Source organism: Hippocampus zosterae, chromosome 7 (genome assembly GCF_025434085.1).
Source record: "Hippocampus zosterae strain Florida chromosome 7, ASM2543408v3, whole genome shotgun sequence".
Taxonomy (NCBI): Eukaryota; Metazoa; Chordata; class Actinopteri; order Syngnathiformes; family Syngnathidae; genus Hippocampus; species Hippocampus zosterae.
The window spans coordinates 22,322,002-22,340,378 of NC_067457.1; the positions used below are offsets into that span (position 1 = coordinate 22,322,002).

At 42.9% G+C, this 18,377-nt stretch overlaps 3 protein-coding genes across 7 annotated transcripts; all 3 read left to right on the top strand.

Annotated features, from left to right (window-relative positions):
* The first annotated feature begins 750 nt into the window (after positions 1–750).
* eloa (elongin A) lies at positions 751–8,481 on the top strand. Its single transcript, XM_052072560.1, has 12 exons — positions 751–898; positions 2,167–2,223; positions 2,300–2,412; positions 2,965–3,506; positions 4,063–4,421; positions 4,550–4,661; positions 4,985–5,137; positions 5,206–5,303; positions 6,138–6,318; positions 6,719–6,851; positions 7,150–7,307; positions 7,388–8,481. Exons 1-12 carry the CDS (start codon positions 827–829, stop codon positions 7,447–7,449), a joined length of 2,040 nt encoding a protein of 679 aa, XP_051928520.1. The 5' UTR covers positions 751–826; the 3' UTR covers positions 7,450–8,481.
* Positions 8,482–9,188: 707 nt separating this feature from the next.
* On the top strand, positions 9,189–11,802 carry pithd1 (PITH (C-terminal proteasome-interacting domain of thioredoxin-like) domain containing 1). The gene is made up of 6 exons (XM_052072634.1): positions 9,189–9,551; positions 10,465–10,508; positions 10,662–10,739; positions 10,930–11,034; positions 11,113–11,221; positions 11,470–11,802. Exons 1-6 carry the CDS (start codon positions 9,360–9,362, stop codon positions 11,569–11,571), a joined length of 630 nt encoding a protein of 209 aa, XP_051928594.1. The 5' UTR covers positions 9,189–9,359; the 3' UTR covers positions 11,572–11,802.
* Positions 11,803–12,488: 686 nt separating this feature from the next.
* Positions 12,489–18,139, top strand: lypla2 (lysophospholipase 2). Of its 5 annotated transcripts, XM_052072631.1 has the most exons (11): positions 12,568–12,584; positions 12,740–12,803; positions 14,617–14,709; positions 14,942–14,973; positions 15,352–15,417; positions 15,562–15,609; positions 15,690–15,760; positions 16,277–16,350; positions 16,466–16,567; positions 16,704–16,874; positions 17,006–18,139. In XM_052072631.1, exons 3-11 carry the CDS (start codon positions 14,632–14,634, stop codon positions 17,054–17,056), a joined length of 693 nt encoding a protein of 230 aa, XP_051928591.1. In that variant the 5' UTR covers positions 12,568–12,584; positions 12,740–12,803; positions 14,617–14,631; the 3' UTR covers positions 17,057–18,139. The 5 variants fall into 5 exon arrangements, with proteins under 5 accessions (XP_051928587.1, XP_051928591.1, XP_051928588.1 ...); XM_052072627.1 differs by lacking the exon at positions 12,740–12,803 and having other exon boundaries at positions 12,489–12,584; XM_052072628.1 differs by lacking the exon at positions 12,568–12,584 and having other exon boundaries at positions 12,591–12,803.
* Positions 18,140–18,377: the final 238 nt, after the last annotated feature.

The following is an 18,377-nucleotide window of genomic DNA, read 5'->3' on the forward strand; positions in this document are numbered from 1 at the left end:
GCAGGGTCCAAACTACAGTTGTGACGTAAGTTACAAGCCCCCCAACGCATGTCCCCCTGACAGCAGTATCTCCTTGAGAGTACATCGAACCACCTCCATGTCCAAATAGAGGCATCAACAGCAGCCACCCTGCCAGAAATAACCCATAAGAGGCCCGCTTGGCAGACCCAACACCAAGAGACTTCAGCATTAGTTGATTTGACTTTTCAATGTGAAAGTTCCGATGTTTGTCAGGAAAAAAAATATCGAAACAACTTGGTGACATGTAGAATTTGTCACTCATTTCCTTTTAGCTCAAATTTGGACCTTTCTGCTCAAAATAAAAACCTGTCTCACTGAAGTATATCTGCTGCCCCCAAGTGGTCAGGTATGTTACTGGAGTGCGTAATCAAAATAAACTTAACTCGCGTAAAAAAACGTCTCTCAAAACACAATTATCTGTATTATTAAGGACTGTTTTTTTAATTTTTTTTAACAATTACATTTTTTAGTTGTCTTATAACAGCCATATTTAAATCAAATAAATATTCAAATAAATGACCCATTAAAAATAACACGCGTGCCAACGTAAACAGGGGAAAGCGCTCAGCTGCTGTGACCTACTTCCGTTTTCCGTGACCACTCTGTGAATGTTTAATATTCCCCCCTATTTTTATTTTAAGAATATAAATTGCATAGTTTCGTGGCCTTTAATTATTCACATTTTGAAAATTAAAAAAATCATATTTGTGTTTCAAACGCCGCGTAGAGGTAGCGGAAACTTTGCTTCCCCGGGCTGCCATTGAGATGAAGCCACTTCCGGGGCCAGCATTTGCCACCAGTTAACATGGCGGATGAGCTGCTGGAAACAGTGGACAGACTTCAGTCCCGGCTCATGGAGAGCCCTGAGCCGCGAAAGGTAACACATGTGCGGTGTGAGCGAGGGTTTCGGCAAAGTGTTTCACTGCGTCCTTTTGCCACCCCGAGGCCGTTTGTCACCAGAACCCCAAACGAAGCGGAGGCCTTGGCAGGTCCCGCAATGGGTCTGAAAGGATGCGTTCATAGACATCGGGATCCCTAGACTTTTATGGAGGGCGCACAAATTATTTGAGTTAAGCAGAGTTGCATTCTTAGTTCATTCATCCTCACTTCTTACGTTTATATTAATTTGAAATAACAACCCTTTCGTTTGAATACCAGACGGTGACTTGAAATGACAGCCTTTTGTCAATTGTTTTTAATCATTTACTACTCAAATTGGCCAGATATACGCGTACCGAATCCAAATTGGGGCATGTTTGAACTGTCAAATAACAAAAGCATGGTAAATAAGTTGATGTTTGGCTTTTTGTAGTGTAACACCACAACATGCAATTTTTCATTTGTATTCTTGTTTGATGTGTTTATTACTATCCCGTATCTCACACCAATATTGGGAAGACGGTATATGACTGCATAATAAATCATATTTTCTCTTATGTATACATCTTTGAATATTACTGTAGCTATTTGTCAACAATCACACCGATGGAGGTGCTTTTGTTCAGCTGACTGATACAGTAGCTTATTTCCGACGGCCGACGAACGCATCGTGTGAGACGTCACGGTACATGTATGTTTTTAAACTTTGCCCATTTAAATAGGAAAACAAACGCAACTGTCTCGGGCAGAGCAATTATTAGGTTTACACATATGCTTCTTTTATTCCGGAAAACCCTCTACGAATCGTTTGATTTGGTGTCGGGACCAGTGTGGACAATTGTGGGCCATTGTCGCCGCTAGCCGACCTGCTAACGCACGCTGACATTTAAAAAAACGCCATTCCGAGTCGAAACAACCAAAAACTCGCAGTGTCGACTTCACTTTGGGCTGGTTATGTTCGTTCCTGTACCTGAGAAAAACAAAGAAAATAGAAATGAGAGTACATTCCCTTTGTTAAAGCAGAAATGTGTGCGATTTGCCAAAACAGTCATATTTCCTAGCAGCAAAGTGACACAAGAACCGAAAACAGGGACATGAGTTTTACCTTTGTCGCAATCCATTTTTAAATTTGTAAAGGAGTCTAGAGTGGAATCCTTAAGACATAATTTGATTGTGTGTATTTGCGTGCTTATTGTAGTCCAGGAGCTTGAGGTTGTCAACTGCAAACTTGTAAGTTGTGATGCTCTTCTGTGTCCTTTGTCTTAGCTCCTCAAGACACTCAAAAGACTCGGCGAACTGCCGATGACCGTCGACATCCTGGTGGTGAGCTTGTCCCCGGTTTGTTTGTGTAATATGTTCATCTCACTTTGGATTTCAAGCAACTATTTGTGTTCTCTAGGAAACTGGAGTGGGAAAGACCGTGAACTCCTTTCGGAAACATGAAGTAGCTGCAGAGGTGGCAAGAAACCTTGTAGCCAAGTGGAAGAAACTGGTTCCCCAGTCGGCTGACAGGTGCGCTCGTCCATATCAATTGACATGAGATCCACACGCCATTGGCTGACATCCCACCCACCTAACTGCATCCTCTTTGAATGTAAAACATTATCTTGCTCACTGCCTATGTTTTCTTTGGAGTGAAACGCCGACTGGTATGGTAGAGGTACACCTTGTATGTTCATCCTTTTTGGCCACACCCACACAAACACAAATATTTTGTTGTTGTCGGTGTTGTTTTGCATTGTTACGTTAACTTTGAACACATCTATGCTTTGAGGTAGCATGAAAATCAATAAAAGACGGGTGACTTTGAAAAGAGCCTTGTAGAACACCACTTTCAATGCCTGTTTTGGGATGTTGAATTATGAGATGTGCAAAGATTGATGCACTATTAGGAGGCATATTATGTTGTACCTCCTTACCTAGTCTTTTAATATTACAAAAAAAAAACTCACATCCTCATTGGCTGTCTTGTTCCTTTCTCCGTAGCCATGAGCTGGTTGACCTCTCCGTCATACTAGTTGAATAAAAAAAACATTTTTTTTTCTTTGTTGTATTTATCGACAGTCGAAGCAGCAACAGTCACGTGAAAGAGGCACCGCGGTCACATTCTCGAAGCGCTGATGTGGCCCTACATAGACGCCAGCGCGAACCATCCCCCGAGGAAGAGGAGCATACCTACGCTGAAGAAGAAGAGGAAGACGAACGAGGCTATCGCACCAACTATTCCCCCTCACCACCTCAGCGACAGCAGTACAGCCCCCCGCAGCCTGGGAGTGACCAATCCGACAAATATGACAGCCCTGGTCCGGAGCTTGAGCCCGAGCCCAGCCCAACACCTCCTCCTCCTCCTCCCCGCCGGTCACCGCTTCCCCACAAACACGGCAAGCCCAGCAAAGCTCCCAAGAACCCGCACCACCACCATCACGGCGACCACTCCAACCGCAGCAGAGACAGCGAGACGCTGTCGCGCCACATTCCCACAAGCCGCGGCGACGGGAAGAAGCGCAACGCCGGAAGGGAATGCAGCCCAACCACAAAGCCCGCCAAGCACAGCAGGAAGTCTGAAGGCAGCAAACGGGAGGAGACCAGGAAGGGAGGAGATGAAGGTGAGACTTTGGTCTGGCCAGCTAACATTATGAATGGAATTCCACATTTGACACAGAAAAAAAAAACAATTAAGTGAATTAAACTTTTCAGAACGTCATGTTTCCATAATTCCACAGGTTTCACATTAAAAGTGTCCAGTTTAAGAGAGTTTACATTTTTTCACCGTTGCAGCTTAAAAAAAAGTGCAGCATTTTAAAATGGGGGGGAACTATTGAGATGCTGCCAAATTTTTATGATAAAGTTCCCCAATGTAGAGACATATGGCATCTTAATTCCACATTTCTTGACTGATTTAAACCATAGTCTACATTTAAACTATTCAATTAATTCCACAGCGCTTCAGTGCGGCTTTAATCATTACTACAGAAATTGCAATTTGTAGTTAGTCATTGCTGGATTAATCGGCGACCATGTTTTTTTTTTTCATTTACACAATGTGTAATTCCCTTTGTTTTATGTTTAGTTTTACAGTAAACTTCAAGTAGGAGCTGACACTTTCTAAAAATGGACCAGATTGCCCAAATAAATTTGTAATGCATTTGGATCACTTGACAGGGCGACCCCAAACACAGAAAGACTCACTCGGCAGCGAGGAGGACAACGACGACTTTGAGACGCCCACCATGTCCTTCGAGTCCTTCCTCACCTACGACGCACCGACGTCCTCCGTTAAGAAGAAAAAGAAGACCGCAGCGGCGTCCTCGTCCTCGCACGTTCGCCCTTCTCGCTCCTCCTCGACCGCGACGCCGACGACGAAGCAGACGACGAAGCCGACGTCCTCTCGTCGCGGCGCTCCGCCTGCCGCCTCCTCGTCCTCATCTTCATCCTCCAAAGGAAGTAAAGCAAACGGCCTGGAACGCACAAAGAGGTCTCGTTCGGGCTCCTCTTCAACCGTCCCGGAAAAACGCAAAAGGGTAAGGAAGCAGCGGCGTAAATGGTTAATATCCAATTTTTTTTACAAGGTCTTTTTCCCCATTTATGATTATTTTTTTTAATAATAATATGATACTGTATAGCCAAAGTGACTCTGTCTCCATGCCAGGTGGTGGAGGCCGTCCCGTCACTTCCCGAAATCCCCCTTCCGGCCATCCAGCCCGATTACAGACCGCTGCCCTCCATCGACATCACGCCGTTGTCCCCTCAGAGGCGGAAAGGTAACTCAGAGGCGTTCTCCGGCAACGTGGAAATAAGAGAAAGTTCACCTCTCCTTGAATCGATCCAAATGCATTTAAAGCAGGCGCGAGGGGGATAGTTAACGAAATACCTAAAACTGAAATTGGAAAAATATTTTCATGAACAAAATGAAAAAAAAAAATTGAAGTTCTTGATATCATTTTCAGCGACAGCAGGCACAACCGGAACATATCCCCACTGCAGTATACGGGGAGTTGACCGCATCAGGGATGTCGTTTCCTGTTTTCCCCACATTTGAAAGCAACACCCGACGAGGAACATGCGTCTTGACTTTCCCTCGCAGGTCCCGTCTTCAACGACGAGGAAGACGCCGGCTTCACGGGCAAGCGCTTCAACTCCAAGATGGTGGTCTACTCTGGATCCAAGAGCGCCTACCTGCCGCGGATGATGACGCTGTACGAGCAGTGCATCCGCGTGCTGCAGAATAACATCGACTGTGAGTTGAACCCTCAAATTTTCGTATTCCATCAATTTAAAAGCCTGACTGTATCGCCGCTCTTTCAGCCATCGATGAGGTGGGAGGTGTCCCCTTTGAGATTCTCGGGCCGGTCCTGGAGCGCTGCACTCCAGAGCAGCTGTACCGCATCGAGCAGAGCAATCAGGTCTCGCACATTTTGCACAGATTTTGATTCTTGTTGATTCCTATAGCCAATTTTTTTTTGGGGGTGGGTGTAAATTGGTTCACTAAAATGTGTTTATTGATTTAATTGTCTTTTTCATTCATTTATCCCATGAAGTAATTGGATTATATATTTATCAGTAAAACTAAGCATTTACATGTACAGGGGAAGCATTGAAATGAATAAGAATGCAATGAATCCATTCCAGCACCAGACCAGATTTGTTTACATTTTTTGGGGGGGTCGTTAAAAATAAATGCAGAGCAACGGAAAAAAAAATAAGTGGAATGCAACACTTTTTCACATACAGTACATTATGCTTCGCCACCCGCATTGCATTCTGGGAGGGGGCAGCCATTTTTGGCCCGCGGTCTCCACGGTGAACATCAACAAGGCCGTGTCGTCGCACATAGTGACAGACGGCCCGTGAAGATGCAAGCAAGACAAGGGGATTCACAGGGAACCGCTACACCTCGACGCCCCGCCAACACAACCCCCAGTGAGATCTCGAACCGTGGCCGCCGGTGGAACCCCGGCAGGCTTTCTTCTCCTTCGGTGCTTTTAAAACACCCTGGTTGCGACCTCCCCCTTGCTAGATTCGCTGCCCCTTCATTACATCCGCCATGGCTTATTTTACTTGTCTCTTGTTTTGCGTGCACTTACATTCAGCATTTTTTTTTTTTTTTTAGGAGGGGGGATTGAGAAACTAATTTTGAGATTTTTCTTCTTACACTGAGACAATGATGTTTCTGCTGCGCAAGAAAAAGCACGCCTGAAAATGGTTAACGTTCAGGGTGTTGTTGTGTGTTTGCTCAGTGGTTCACAGAGGACTCAAACGAGCTGTGGATGCGCCACTGTCAGCGTGACTTCAAGCGGGAGACGCCTCAGGAGTACGAGTCCTGGCGTGAGATGTACCTGCGGCTGCACGACGAGCGGGAGATGCGCCTGCGCAGGCTCACGCAAAATATCAGCATGGCGCATGCCAACAAGCCCAAAGGTGATTTCACTGGTTGTAATATCACTTTTTTCTCTCCCCAATCTTCACCGTCGCCACAGTTGGGATACTATTTAAAAGTAACTAAATTAGACTCCAAGTAACTGTATTCATGGCATTCAACAGATGCCGACAACCTTGTGTAACAAAAATGACAGCTAGTTTTGCCAATACTTAAGTATCACAGCAAAGTTTCTTTTTCTTTAAAAATCAAATCAAGACAAAGGTTTTTGACTACATGAGGACTTTTATTTTCAAAATCAGTCTGTGGATTTCACAAACGGGCTTCTTGTTTTATTTTTTATTTTTTTAAAGCACAACACGCTACTTTCACGCGTTGCCGGCCTCAATGTTACGTTTTAGAGTGTCAAAATCTTGAGTGTGGTCTCCCTTTGTCTGGCAGAGCGGCAAGTCAAAATGGCGTATGTCAACTCCGTGGCCAAGCCGCCTCGGGATGTCCGCCGCCGGCAAGAAAGATTTGGGACCACTAACGGTTCCACAGCGGCCTCCACTGCCACTGCCACCACACCCATCAAGTCAGTCACCAGAAAAAAATCTGAGGGGGGGGGGGCGTTAATATCATATTGGTCCAAATCATTTTATAATACGTTGGGCTTTCTCTTCCTCTTCTTCTCACTCTTAGTCACATTGCATGCCTTTCAGTAGCGCTCAATACTGCCGGGCATGTTGTGGCACGATGTGGTATTGCACTGAAGGCATGCAACTTTGAATTATGACTTTAATTGAATTGAATTGAATACGCTTGTGTGTTGTTAAAATGCGATCGCTTAAAAATCCGTGTTGACATCAGAGCTGCCTCCAATCTTCTTCCAGAATAAGACCGGCCATCATCGACTACTCCGGTGAGTCCAGTCAGTCTTCGTCCTCCTCGTCTCTCGTCAGCCCTTCTCCCGGATCGTCACGATCCTTGGCAACGAACGCGGGAGCCTTAGGAGGTCCACACGCCTCCCGGGAAAAGCCGCAAGGCAAAAGTAAGCTATTAATTTTTCAAATGTTGCTTGTTGAGTCATTTGAATGTCTCATTGTCTTTTTTTTTTTTTTTCACCTTCAGAAATCGCCCCCATGATGGCCAAAACTATCAAAGCTTTCAAGAACAGATTCTCCCGCCGATAATTACTTTTAATTGAAACCTTTTATCAAAGGCAGTGTCCTAAAAACACATTTCCGACTCAACATGACCTTTGTGGGGTTGGTAGGGGGAAAGGACTCTTATTTAATTTGGGCTGTTTTTTAATAGATATTTAAATGATGGCTGGGTCAGTGTGGAAACAAAAAGGTTATTTTAGGAATCAATGCACAAAATTACACCAGACATGATATGCAGGGGGTCAGGGGGTGGGTGCGGGGGGGATTGTCTATCACCACAATGAACATGCAAAATAGTATTTGTGGCCACGAAATAAGAAATGTTTGGTGCAAATACTAATTTGTGGCTACCAATTACATATAAGCGTGTGGACAAATGATTTATTAAAATGACTATTCTTGGACAATTGAGTGAGCAAATGCACTGAACCCTCGCTAGGAATTGTACAAGGTACACTACATTTGTTCACTCAGACGTCCAATTTGTTCATAGGACTGAGGTTCAACCTACAAATTAGTATTTTATGCAAACGTTATGTTGTGCCCACAATTGAATTTTTTTCCCCCCTTGTCATGTCTGGAGCTCTGTACACAGCAACATTGTTTTGGAAAAAAAAGATGGAAGAAATAGGTCATTTGTTTTTTTTGTAGTCATGTACGCCTTTGGATGAAAACATGATGCGTTGTGTCTTTTAAAGTGAGTGCATGTCGCAAAGCATTCAGAGACTGCTCTGTTTGACTTTCTTGTTGAGGACTTAAAAGGATCAATTAGCTCCTCTTGTTAAAGTCTTCTTTCCTGCTGTTCACTGTATGTGCGTCCTCCCGTGTGTAAATATCCACCATATCTGCTTCACTGTGACAAACCAGAAGATGAGGAAAACACCCACCATGAACTTGTTTTAAGAGATGTATTTATGACACTATTAATGACGTTAACCGGATGCCCCTGCTTGTCTTTGGCACACAAAAAGGAAGTAGATGGAAAACCTGTAATTTTATTAGATTTTAATAAATGTTCTATGGTCTTTTTTTTTAATTAAATTTGACTTTTTGCCCAAACTCTGCTCCTGTTGTCACACATATATATATAAAAATCTGATGTGAACCATACCTCGCACATGAAAGCTCTTAGAAGACCTACGAACACAGCCAGTTTTCTGAACGGGCTGGATTGATAGTTCGTGAAATTGGTGTCCGTAGGCACTTTGTGTTCTCTGACTGTACAGAAGGTGGCCGTGTTGTTATAAAAACACTGTTGAGATAAAATAGCCTGTGAAGAAAATAGTGTTTGGCAACACTCTGGTCTTGTTCTTATGCCTCCCGACCCCAAATACTTAAGATGCTGTGGACGATTAACGGGACGGACGAAAACATCCTTGCTTAATCAGTCCTTTCAAAAAAACTTCCATCCATCTCAGTGGCATCGGGATAGACAATACATTTGAATATGTAGATAATGGTTCTAATAATTGTGATTTACTTAATTGTATAATTTATCTAATCTATATTAAGTAAATTACAAATAAGTCTTTTTTTCTCGTTAAAATGTAACATTAATAATGCAATAAAAATAAAATACAATTAATTCGTGTTATTAAATAAAATGCATTATAAATAAGGGATATTTTATTAATAAATAACTATTTTACCTAGATGTACGAATGGTTGAATGAATAACGAAGTTTGGTCCGCCACTGATTGAAATTGAAAGGTGACGAATCACTGAAAGCAAATCATGAGCTTTATTTTGAAATTATTAACCCGGAAGTAAACATCAACCTCGCGTTGTTTTGAAGTTGGCGTGGCCCGCACCTGATATTGAAACTTGTTTGCAGTCCGGAGGATTCCTGCGCACCCACGTCTCCAGAGCTCCCCAACTTTGTGGCTCTTCATCGGACGCTTACTTGGGACGCGAAGGCTCCGCGTCTGTTGCCTCCATGTCCGGCCACCACCACCACCACGACCACGGCTGCGGCTGCGAGGGCGCCCACGAACCCGCCGAGAGGGGCGTCGAATACGGACTATATTGCCGCATCGACACCGACAAGTTGCAGTGTCTGAACGAGAGCAGAGACGGCGACGGCAAGCTGGTGTTCAAGCCGTGGGACCAGCGGAACGATCGCGACAAGGTAAACGCCATCGCCTCCGTGAGCAAGATTTCTTGCTTCGGTAACAGGGAAGTCAATTATTTTAAGTATGTCCTGATCCAAACAGCATCAGTCAGCAAAAGAACCACGCATTGGTAGGTAGGTATCATTTTATTTGCAGTGGTGCAAATCACCTTTGCTCACAGAAATGTATGGAAATGCCACGAATCCCTTCCAGCCCCACCAAAAACACCATAATGTTTTTTAAAAATGAAAAATAGCACTGATGCGGTAAGAACATGAATCAAATGTCGAGTGCATTGATAAATCGAAAACCAATTGATTATCAAATTCCTCGATAAATATTTTTATATATTTTTTGCGGACCATGTCCTAGCAATTGCAGTCACTGAACAGTAAATAATTCTGTAGTTTCTGTGGTCTTTCATGAAAGCAGACTGACTATCTTTGTGCTGAATTGAACTAAAACATTACGAACATTTGCTTTTATTTGTGAAAACAATTATCAACGTGTTTGTATTTTTTCTGACGTGTTCGGGACCAAACTGAATCATAATTCATTTTTTTTGCGTTTTCTGCACCGTCAATTTGGAATAATGCCCTATTTCGGAATAAAATTGAATTGAAATGTATTTTATACTTCAAATCACGACAGTGTTCCTTTGGGTGTAACCGCTTTAGCCACCAGAGGGCGGTATTATACCGACAAGTAAGGGACTCGGTAAACTGCGGTAATAAGAAAACCTTTATTATTATTATTATTACCGGTAGTAGTTCTTGCACAGGATAAGAATATATTCTTTTATTGTTATTTACTGCCTTTGTGTTGGTGTGTATTGTTTGTTATATCTGTTGCTTAAAGGTTAATTAGTGCCACGAAAATTGATGCAGTTTAGAATTTTCTATAATGTGTTTTTTTTTCTCTCCCATGCAGTTTGTCGAGAGTGACGCCGACGAAGAGCTCTTGTTCAATATCCCGTAAGTGCTCCACAGTTTTCCTGTTTTGGTGATCGGTCACCACACACTGGAGAGCATGTATCCAATTCCACGACTTTGCAAGCATCACAGATTTGCGCTATTGCTATCGCCGCGTCCCGTTTTGTTTTGCTTTTCATTTCTTTTTGTTCTCAGGTTTACTGGCAGTGTCAAGCTGAAAGGGATCATCATCTCCGGAGAGGATGACGACTCACATCCGGCAGAGATACGATTGTATGTGTCAGTGTGAATCACGTGCAGTCAAACGTTTTAGTGTTTTGCAATACTTTGTCTTTTCGTGATTGTTAAACATTTCCAGCACAGAGCAAAAAAAAAAAAAAAAGCATGAACTGATGCTTATCGCAGATTGCTGCAAATCTTGTGTAATATCTTGAGATTCATTATGCAGAGACATTCCTCCCAGGTACAAAAATATCCCTCAGATGTCCTTTGATGACACCGGCAAAGAACCAGAGCAAGCTTTCAGACTCAACAGAGACCCCAGCGCTCAGCTGGAGTACCCCACCAAGTGAATTTCCTTCAATGAGTTTCTGTCACAAACTCTGTCTGCGGCTGAGCGTTCCGTTTTTCTTCCTTTGACTTGCAGGATCGCCCGTTTTTCCAACGTCCAGCACCTCTCCATCCACATCTCGAAGAACTTTGGTGCGGAGAACACCCGAATCTACTACATCGGCCTTAGGGGAGAATACTCGGAGGTCAGAATTGATCGAAATAAAAGCTTCAATCTTTTTCCATAAATGCTTTTAAATTAAACAATGGATTAATTCATTTAAAACCGCCAAATCACCAAAAGAAAGTTCCCAACTAGCTTAATGCTAATGAGCATTAATGTTGTGGTGCTTTAAAGCTTTTATCTGATTGTATTGTTATCCTCATTCAATATCACGTCAAAAAAAAAAATCGAGAATAGAGTGCGGCTGACTATTGTTTCTGTTCTGTGAAGGCTCACCGACACGAAGTGACAATCTGCAACTACGAGGCGGCGGCGAACCCGGCCGATCACAAGGTGGAGAGCATTGTCCCTCAAACCAACTTTATTTCCTGAAGCCTCACTCTGAAGGAGGAAAACGAGCCTGTCATTGATGCGGATCAAACCAAGGCAATGATGCATTTGTGGCCGCGTCCTGTTGGCAAGCTCGCCAAGCGCGACGCGGATGCCGAGCGCTCAAGTCTGACGAGCTTTCCAAAACGCACTGGGGCATCACGGGTTTGCACTGGAGTTTGAATTCACAAAGGTTTGTAATGTGCTTCCAAATAAAATCTTGAGATTTGACAATCTCGTGAGGAGTTGTCGTCTTACTTTCCCAATAAAGGTGTTTGAAAAGCTACGATTCTGCGTTCTAACACTGAGCATTAGAATTGTTGAGCGACGTTTCTGACACTTCGCAAATCATTTTCATTTCGTTGACAATCCTATTCACATAAATTTTGATAAAAGAGATTTTTTGTCATTGAGGATTGTTTTATAAACTGTGTGGGAGGGGAAATATTTCATAATGCCTTCTAAGGTCTTCAAGGACACTAAACTAAAAATGTAATATTAAAAAAATCAGTTTCTTGTCATTTAATTTTCTTGTTAGCATGATTTATTACATCAGTCAACAAATGTTTACAATCATAAATGCAAATAAACTTTTCTATGATTTTTTTTTCACTGATTCCAAAACTGCCCTCATTTTTTTCTCAACCAGATTAGGTTTGAATATTCATAGTAAAATAATATGCAGGTTTGTAATGTAGTAATTTAGTTTGTAAAATTCTGAATAAACACGTTTTTTCTGAAACGTCATAGCTATAAATTACCACGTATGGTACAGTATTGTCTGTATGGCGCAAGATATTATAGATAAAACTTAAAACAAAAAAACATCTTCAAAGCCTGATATGATAGAAAAGAATTAAAGATGTTTTAAATTGGCGTCAAAAATATGATTGCTGTTGCTATTTTTTAATATCATGATCAGTTATGGGCGTGGTTATTTCTGACGTCGAGCCTTTCGTTTGTGCGGACGCCAACCGGAAGTTGCGCTCGGGAGTGAACTAGGACAACAGCGAGTGGTGAGTGGAATAATTTGTCAGCTACTAGCGGGCCGCGGCTTCACCGCCTTCTCCCCTCTGTCCGCTCTCCTCCGCGTTTTACTCGCGGACATATCTTCTTTAAAACCATTTCGGAACCTTCTTTGGCTCCCTCCTGAAGTTCCCCCTTGGTGCAGGGTGGCCATTTTGTGACGTTAGAGCTCCCCATCGTCGCGGACGGACACACGGATTGAGACGCCGGTAGCAGACAATTACACTCATTGTGTTAGCACATGCTAACAATCTGTGTGTGTGTGTGTGTAAAGGGAGGGGGGATTAACCGGATTTAATACGTGTCAAAAGGATGGTGGGACAGTCGCCTTGTGACTTTTATTGTACCGCCGAATGCCATCACGAGCGATGAAAGAAGAATCTATTTCATTGTCGTGCCCTGCCGCCCCGCTTCCGCCTCCGCGCCAGTCGTCACATTTTTCGGTCAGGTCAGGTTGTTGGAGCTCCATCCAAGCGGGCTACCCACGGGATGGTTACCCGGTATAGTGAGCTCGTTTGTGGTGGTTCTTGGTCGGAGAGTGTGTGAGTGTGGGAAGGTAGGATCGGGAAGAGGCAAGGGGGGGGGGGGGTGTCACTCACTGCCGCATTTGAGCGTTCGGTTGTTTGGCAGGCATCTGCACCCTGTGCCTTTGTGTGAGTTTGTTGTTTTCTTTATGTTTTAATGTGGCATCCCACCAGTCGTACAGTAATCTACTCCCGATCCAAATTCTAATCTAAAATTGCATGAATTGGCATTTTGCACTGTTGCCGTGTATGCGTGCTTTATTGTCTGTCGTTGTTTAGAAGACCACCTGCACAGTTATGGGCATTTGTCTCATTTTGGTTGAAATCTTACTATGATTTATTCAGATCAAGGGTGTCAAACTCACATTTCCCAAATCGTAGTATTGTTTCCCTTGAAGGCCGTGATCACTGTCAACGCATAGATTCGCGACCTTATAACATTTACACAGCAAATTTATGGATAACTAGTTTTGAAATCAGGAGACACTTGTTTGTCCAACTATATTTTTTCAGTTGATTTTAAAGAATTGGTAGCAGAAATAAATTAATTTAGATCTCATAGCTCAGTGTTGTTTAAAGTGAAGACGATTTTATTTGTCTTTGCAGGCCATGTAAAATGATGTCGCAAGCTAGATCTGGCCCCCGGGCCTTGAGTTTGACACCAATGATGTAGACTGTGTTTCTGAGAGGCCCTTTGGACATACAGTGCACGTCAATTTGTTTAAAAATATTAAATAGTGTTTGACCACATATGTTTTCAAACGCTATTTCATTGTGGTGTTATAATTAAAAAAAAATAAGTGTTGCACTTGCTGTATATAGTATGAGAACCACTGCTTTAGACTTGTTGTTTTGTTGTCAGGCAGACCAAGCACAAAACCTCAGTCATACTACAACTACTACTTCATGCAGAAATGACCTTCATTTCGCAAACATACTAAGACCAGCGGACGGATCAGTCACACAGTTGTTAGTTGGAGCTGGAGGCCGCTGTAATTGTAACTTTTCAAGTCAAGGATTATCCAGCATGAGGTTTACACATTAACCCCCTCGCGTTGCTTCTTGCCAAACAGGCCCCACCTGGGCCCGCATCATCATATAGGCAAAGGGCGTCAAGGAGAGACTTTTATGACTCTGCGGCGGATTAACCCGGTGCCCCAATGCTGTTATCTGTGCTTATCTGTGCATGGATCCAACCGGATCAATGGGTGCATTTTGGTAGAATTGGCAAATTGGCCTGACTGAAGCCAGAATTCATAGACTGTGTATGGAATGAAAATTTTCCAGGTTTGGAAAATGGTAATTGTTGTCTGGGGGAGGGGGGGGGGGGGGAGAAACAGATTTTTTTTTCCAAGATTTTCTTTTGATATGCATTGAGATTTTGTGGATTTGGTCTTTATTTACTCACAGTAGCTGTACTTTTTTTTTCCACGGTGTGTGTAAAACAAATATTTTGTGTGATCATATTTCAATTTGCTGTCTTCTCCTGTGTTGACAGACTCTCTCACGGTGTATGTGTGGCAACAACATGTCTGTGCCGCTGCTCGCCGATGCTGTGATGGTGTCCGGGAAGGAGAAGGAGACCGCGGCAGTGAGTTCAAAGCCTCCCCCCCACCCCCCACCCCGATCGCCCGCATCCTTAACTGATGGCAATACATGATCTGTACAGCATCCCATGTCAATGGCGTCTCATAATTCAGTTTGCCTTGCGTTGTGATTGGACATTTCATAAATGTCGTTGCCATTTAGAATGCGGAATGGACATTTTAAATTATTTTATTCATAAGGTTTAGTGTAATTGCCTCTCTCTCTCTTCGTCACAGGTGATTTTCCTTCATGGATTGGGAGACACAGGGTAAGTTTGGGGCTAAAAATGAATCCAATTTCCCTTGGTGTATTTAAACTGGGACATGTTTAACTGGAGTAATCCCACTGCGGCATTATAAATTCAATAAGGAAAAGGAAACTGCCGTTGGGACAACAATGGAAGGACATCTTTCTTCTTTTGACATCCGGCTCTTTACAAGTACCAAGACCAGCTTTGTTTGCGCAAAAAGGACGCCTTTTGTCCTTTGTTCACGTTGTCACGCACACATTGAGAATTAATTGATTCATTCGCCTGGTTGTTGATACTTTTGAGTCCACGGAGATGGCGGATTATTTTGAGCACGGGAACGAACCAAAAATATGTGTGTTAATATTCTTATTATTATGTCCTCTTTTTGTTCTTCAGGCACGGTTGGGCCGACACCCTGACGGGCATCCAGCTGCCTCACGTCAAGTTCATCTGCCCTCATGCGTGAGTATCAATAGGAGGAGTTGGTCGATTGAGTGATTAACTTGTTCTTTTGCTAAAACAAGTCAAGATGGTCAGCTCCCTTGCCACACATGTAACTTATTTGTGCCCCCCCCCCTCTTCTCCACACCCCCTCTTCTCCAACAGGCCAAAGATCCCGGTCACCCTCAACATGAACGTCATGATGCCCGCCTGGTAAGACGTGTAGTTTCCAGGACGAGCATCAAAAGACAAACGGCAATATTGGGACCGGTTGCTTTGTGTTTCTGCAACAGGTTTGACCTCATGGGCCTCAGCCCCGAAACCCCCGAGGACGAATCCGGAATCAAAAAAGCGGCTGATCACAGTGAGGTTTACACAAGACATATCTGTTAAAAACAAAATGATGCATGGGAAAAGAATGATTTGAAAATGCAAGTTCAAAACTATATGCGAGGAATATGATTTAATTTGTAAGTAAATTTAAGATTAAAAGAGTACATGGTTTTAATATTTTTTTCTCACAGAATGAGATGAATAGCATTGAATTACAGAAGTCTTAGACCCTTTGATATTTCAATGTATTGAGATTATAGTTTGTGGTGTGTTCACTCTTTCGATTATTAATGTGGGCAATTCAAATAATTTTGTGGGCAATTGCTGTAAATCCACAAGAGTGCACGACTGAGCCTTAAAGGTGGAGACACCAGATTTTTCTAAAAATACACGTACCAAGCTATGACTGCACCGGCATGTAGCTCCACCTAGTGGTCAAAATGTAATACTGAATCAGGAAGTGTGAAAGCATTATATGGAGGCCATTTCAAACTGGTCAGCATTTTGTTCCGTGTTTCATTTCTGCACGTTTGTCGCCTCCATTCAGTTAAAGCCATCATCGAACACGAGGCCAAAAACGGCATCCCTCCCAACCGCATCATGCTCGGCGGCTTCTCTCAGGTAGGAACCCGAAAAAGAGCAACTTCATGTTTCTTCTTCTCTTGGCGGTTCATCAGGAATGCCGTACATCGCTTTAGTCAAGGGTTCCATTTGTTTTCTTTGCTTCCTCATTCAGGGTGGGGCCTTGTCCTTGTACACTGCCTTGACCTGCCAGCACCAGTTGGCCGGCGTGGTTGCCCTCAGCTGCTGGCTGCCGCTTCACAAGAGTTTCCCTTTGGTACCTCTATTCCATTTTGATCATTTGGAGTGTGTGATGATATGTTTGAATTAATTTTAAAGTATGATCGAAAAGACCTGAAGTCAAATGAAGTGCTGCCAAGTGCACTAATGTGTGATGTGTCTTTGCCATACAGGCGTCAAGCGGCAACAAGAACCTGCCCATCCTGCAGTGCCACGGCGAGAAGGACGAAATGATCCCCGTGCAGTTTGGTGCCATGACGGCAGAGAAGCTTAAATACATTGTCAACCCGCAAATGATTACCTTCAAAACCTACCCAGGGGTCCCTCACTCGTCCTGCACTCAGGTGTCACATACAGCCGTGTAAAAAAAAAACTACACATAACGAGTTTTTTGTTTTTTTTTCCTGACGGGCTTAAGAAATGTTGACTTTTTTGGTTGCAACATCGCTCTGACATGTCTTTTGCTCCGCTGCAGGAAATGCTGGCAGTAAAGGAGTTCATTGAGAAGCACTTGCCTCGAATCTGACCTCACCTGATCCCTGCTGTGACTCCTCCTCGTGCCCCCACTCGTGACACTGACCTCTCAACCCCGACACCACCCCAATTTGTCATTGCCCAAACAGGAAACAGCCATGAGCACCCTTTCTTCCTTCCATATGCGTGCAAATTGGGATTTTAAAAACAAAAAATATTTCTGTTGTCGTCCTGGCAATTCATAGCCTCAAGAGGGAGAAGATCAACTTACACGCAACATTCCTGTAGATTTTTTTTTTTTTTTTTTTTGTCGTTTCAAGTAATTTCATGTGTCCGGTTGCAACATGTTTTCCCTTTTGTTTTGCTGTCCACTTGTCACCCTCCAGGGCACCATGTTCACCCTCATTTCAAGTATTTTTTTTTTTGTCACCACAAAAAACACAAGAGAAGAACCCATGTTGAAAATGCTTATCATTGCAAATAAAGTCGATCTCCCTCCTTTGGCAACTTAACTGTCTAGGCCATTCATCAAGCTCAAAGGTCTGACTTGTAACATTTTCAGAAAGTGGCAATACACTGGGAGGGCTCTGGTAAGAAACATAACTGAAGAGTGATTTTGCAAATTACAAATGAAAGTTAACCCTCAACAACTTGATCCTTGGACAATGAAGTGTTGCTCCGATGAGTCACGTGTGAGTAAAAAAAAAAATCTACGTCTGTCAGGTGTTCTATGGTTTTTCCATTTCTGTGAATGTTATTTTTCTCTGTTCTTATTTTGGCACTCTTGTTTAGAAAAGCTTGGGTGAAAAGGAGGACAGACATCAGCTTTGATTGTTGTTGACAAATCAATGAATGTCTCGTGTCACACGATAACAGTTGCTTTTCGTCCTCTTCTGCTGCCTCACTTTATTTTTTTAATTCGATGTGTGACAGAGTTGCACATTCTCATGTGATTTGTCCTGGGTTTAAATTTTTACATGTTTTTGTGTAACAACTTTTTTTGTTTTTTTGCCACTGTTGTCATCTCATCCTTTTATGGTGTTATGTGTGTAATGATGGCCACTCGGTAACATGAGACTGGTGGTCTCTTTTTGTTTCCAAGCACCTGTATGCAGAATAAATGACAAGAAAAACATTGTCTGATTTAAGTGTTTTACTGTACGGCGCAGTTGTGAATTCAGTACATTTGGATTGAATCATGAACTGTTTAAAAACATTTTCGAGCTTTTGTCTGCAATACATTTTTATTTGACTCGTTTCGGTGTTTCTTTCGTATGTCTATATTTAAACACAACGTTCAAACTGGAAAATGTTAATTGTGGTTTAGAACATAATTTTAGAAATTTGCCTCATTTATGATGAATACTTGAGCT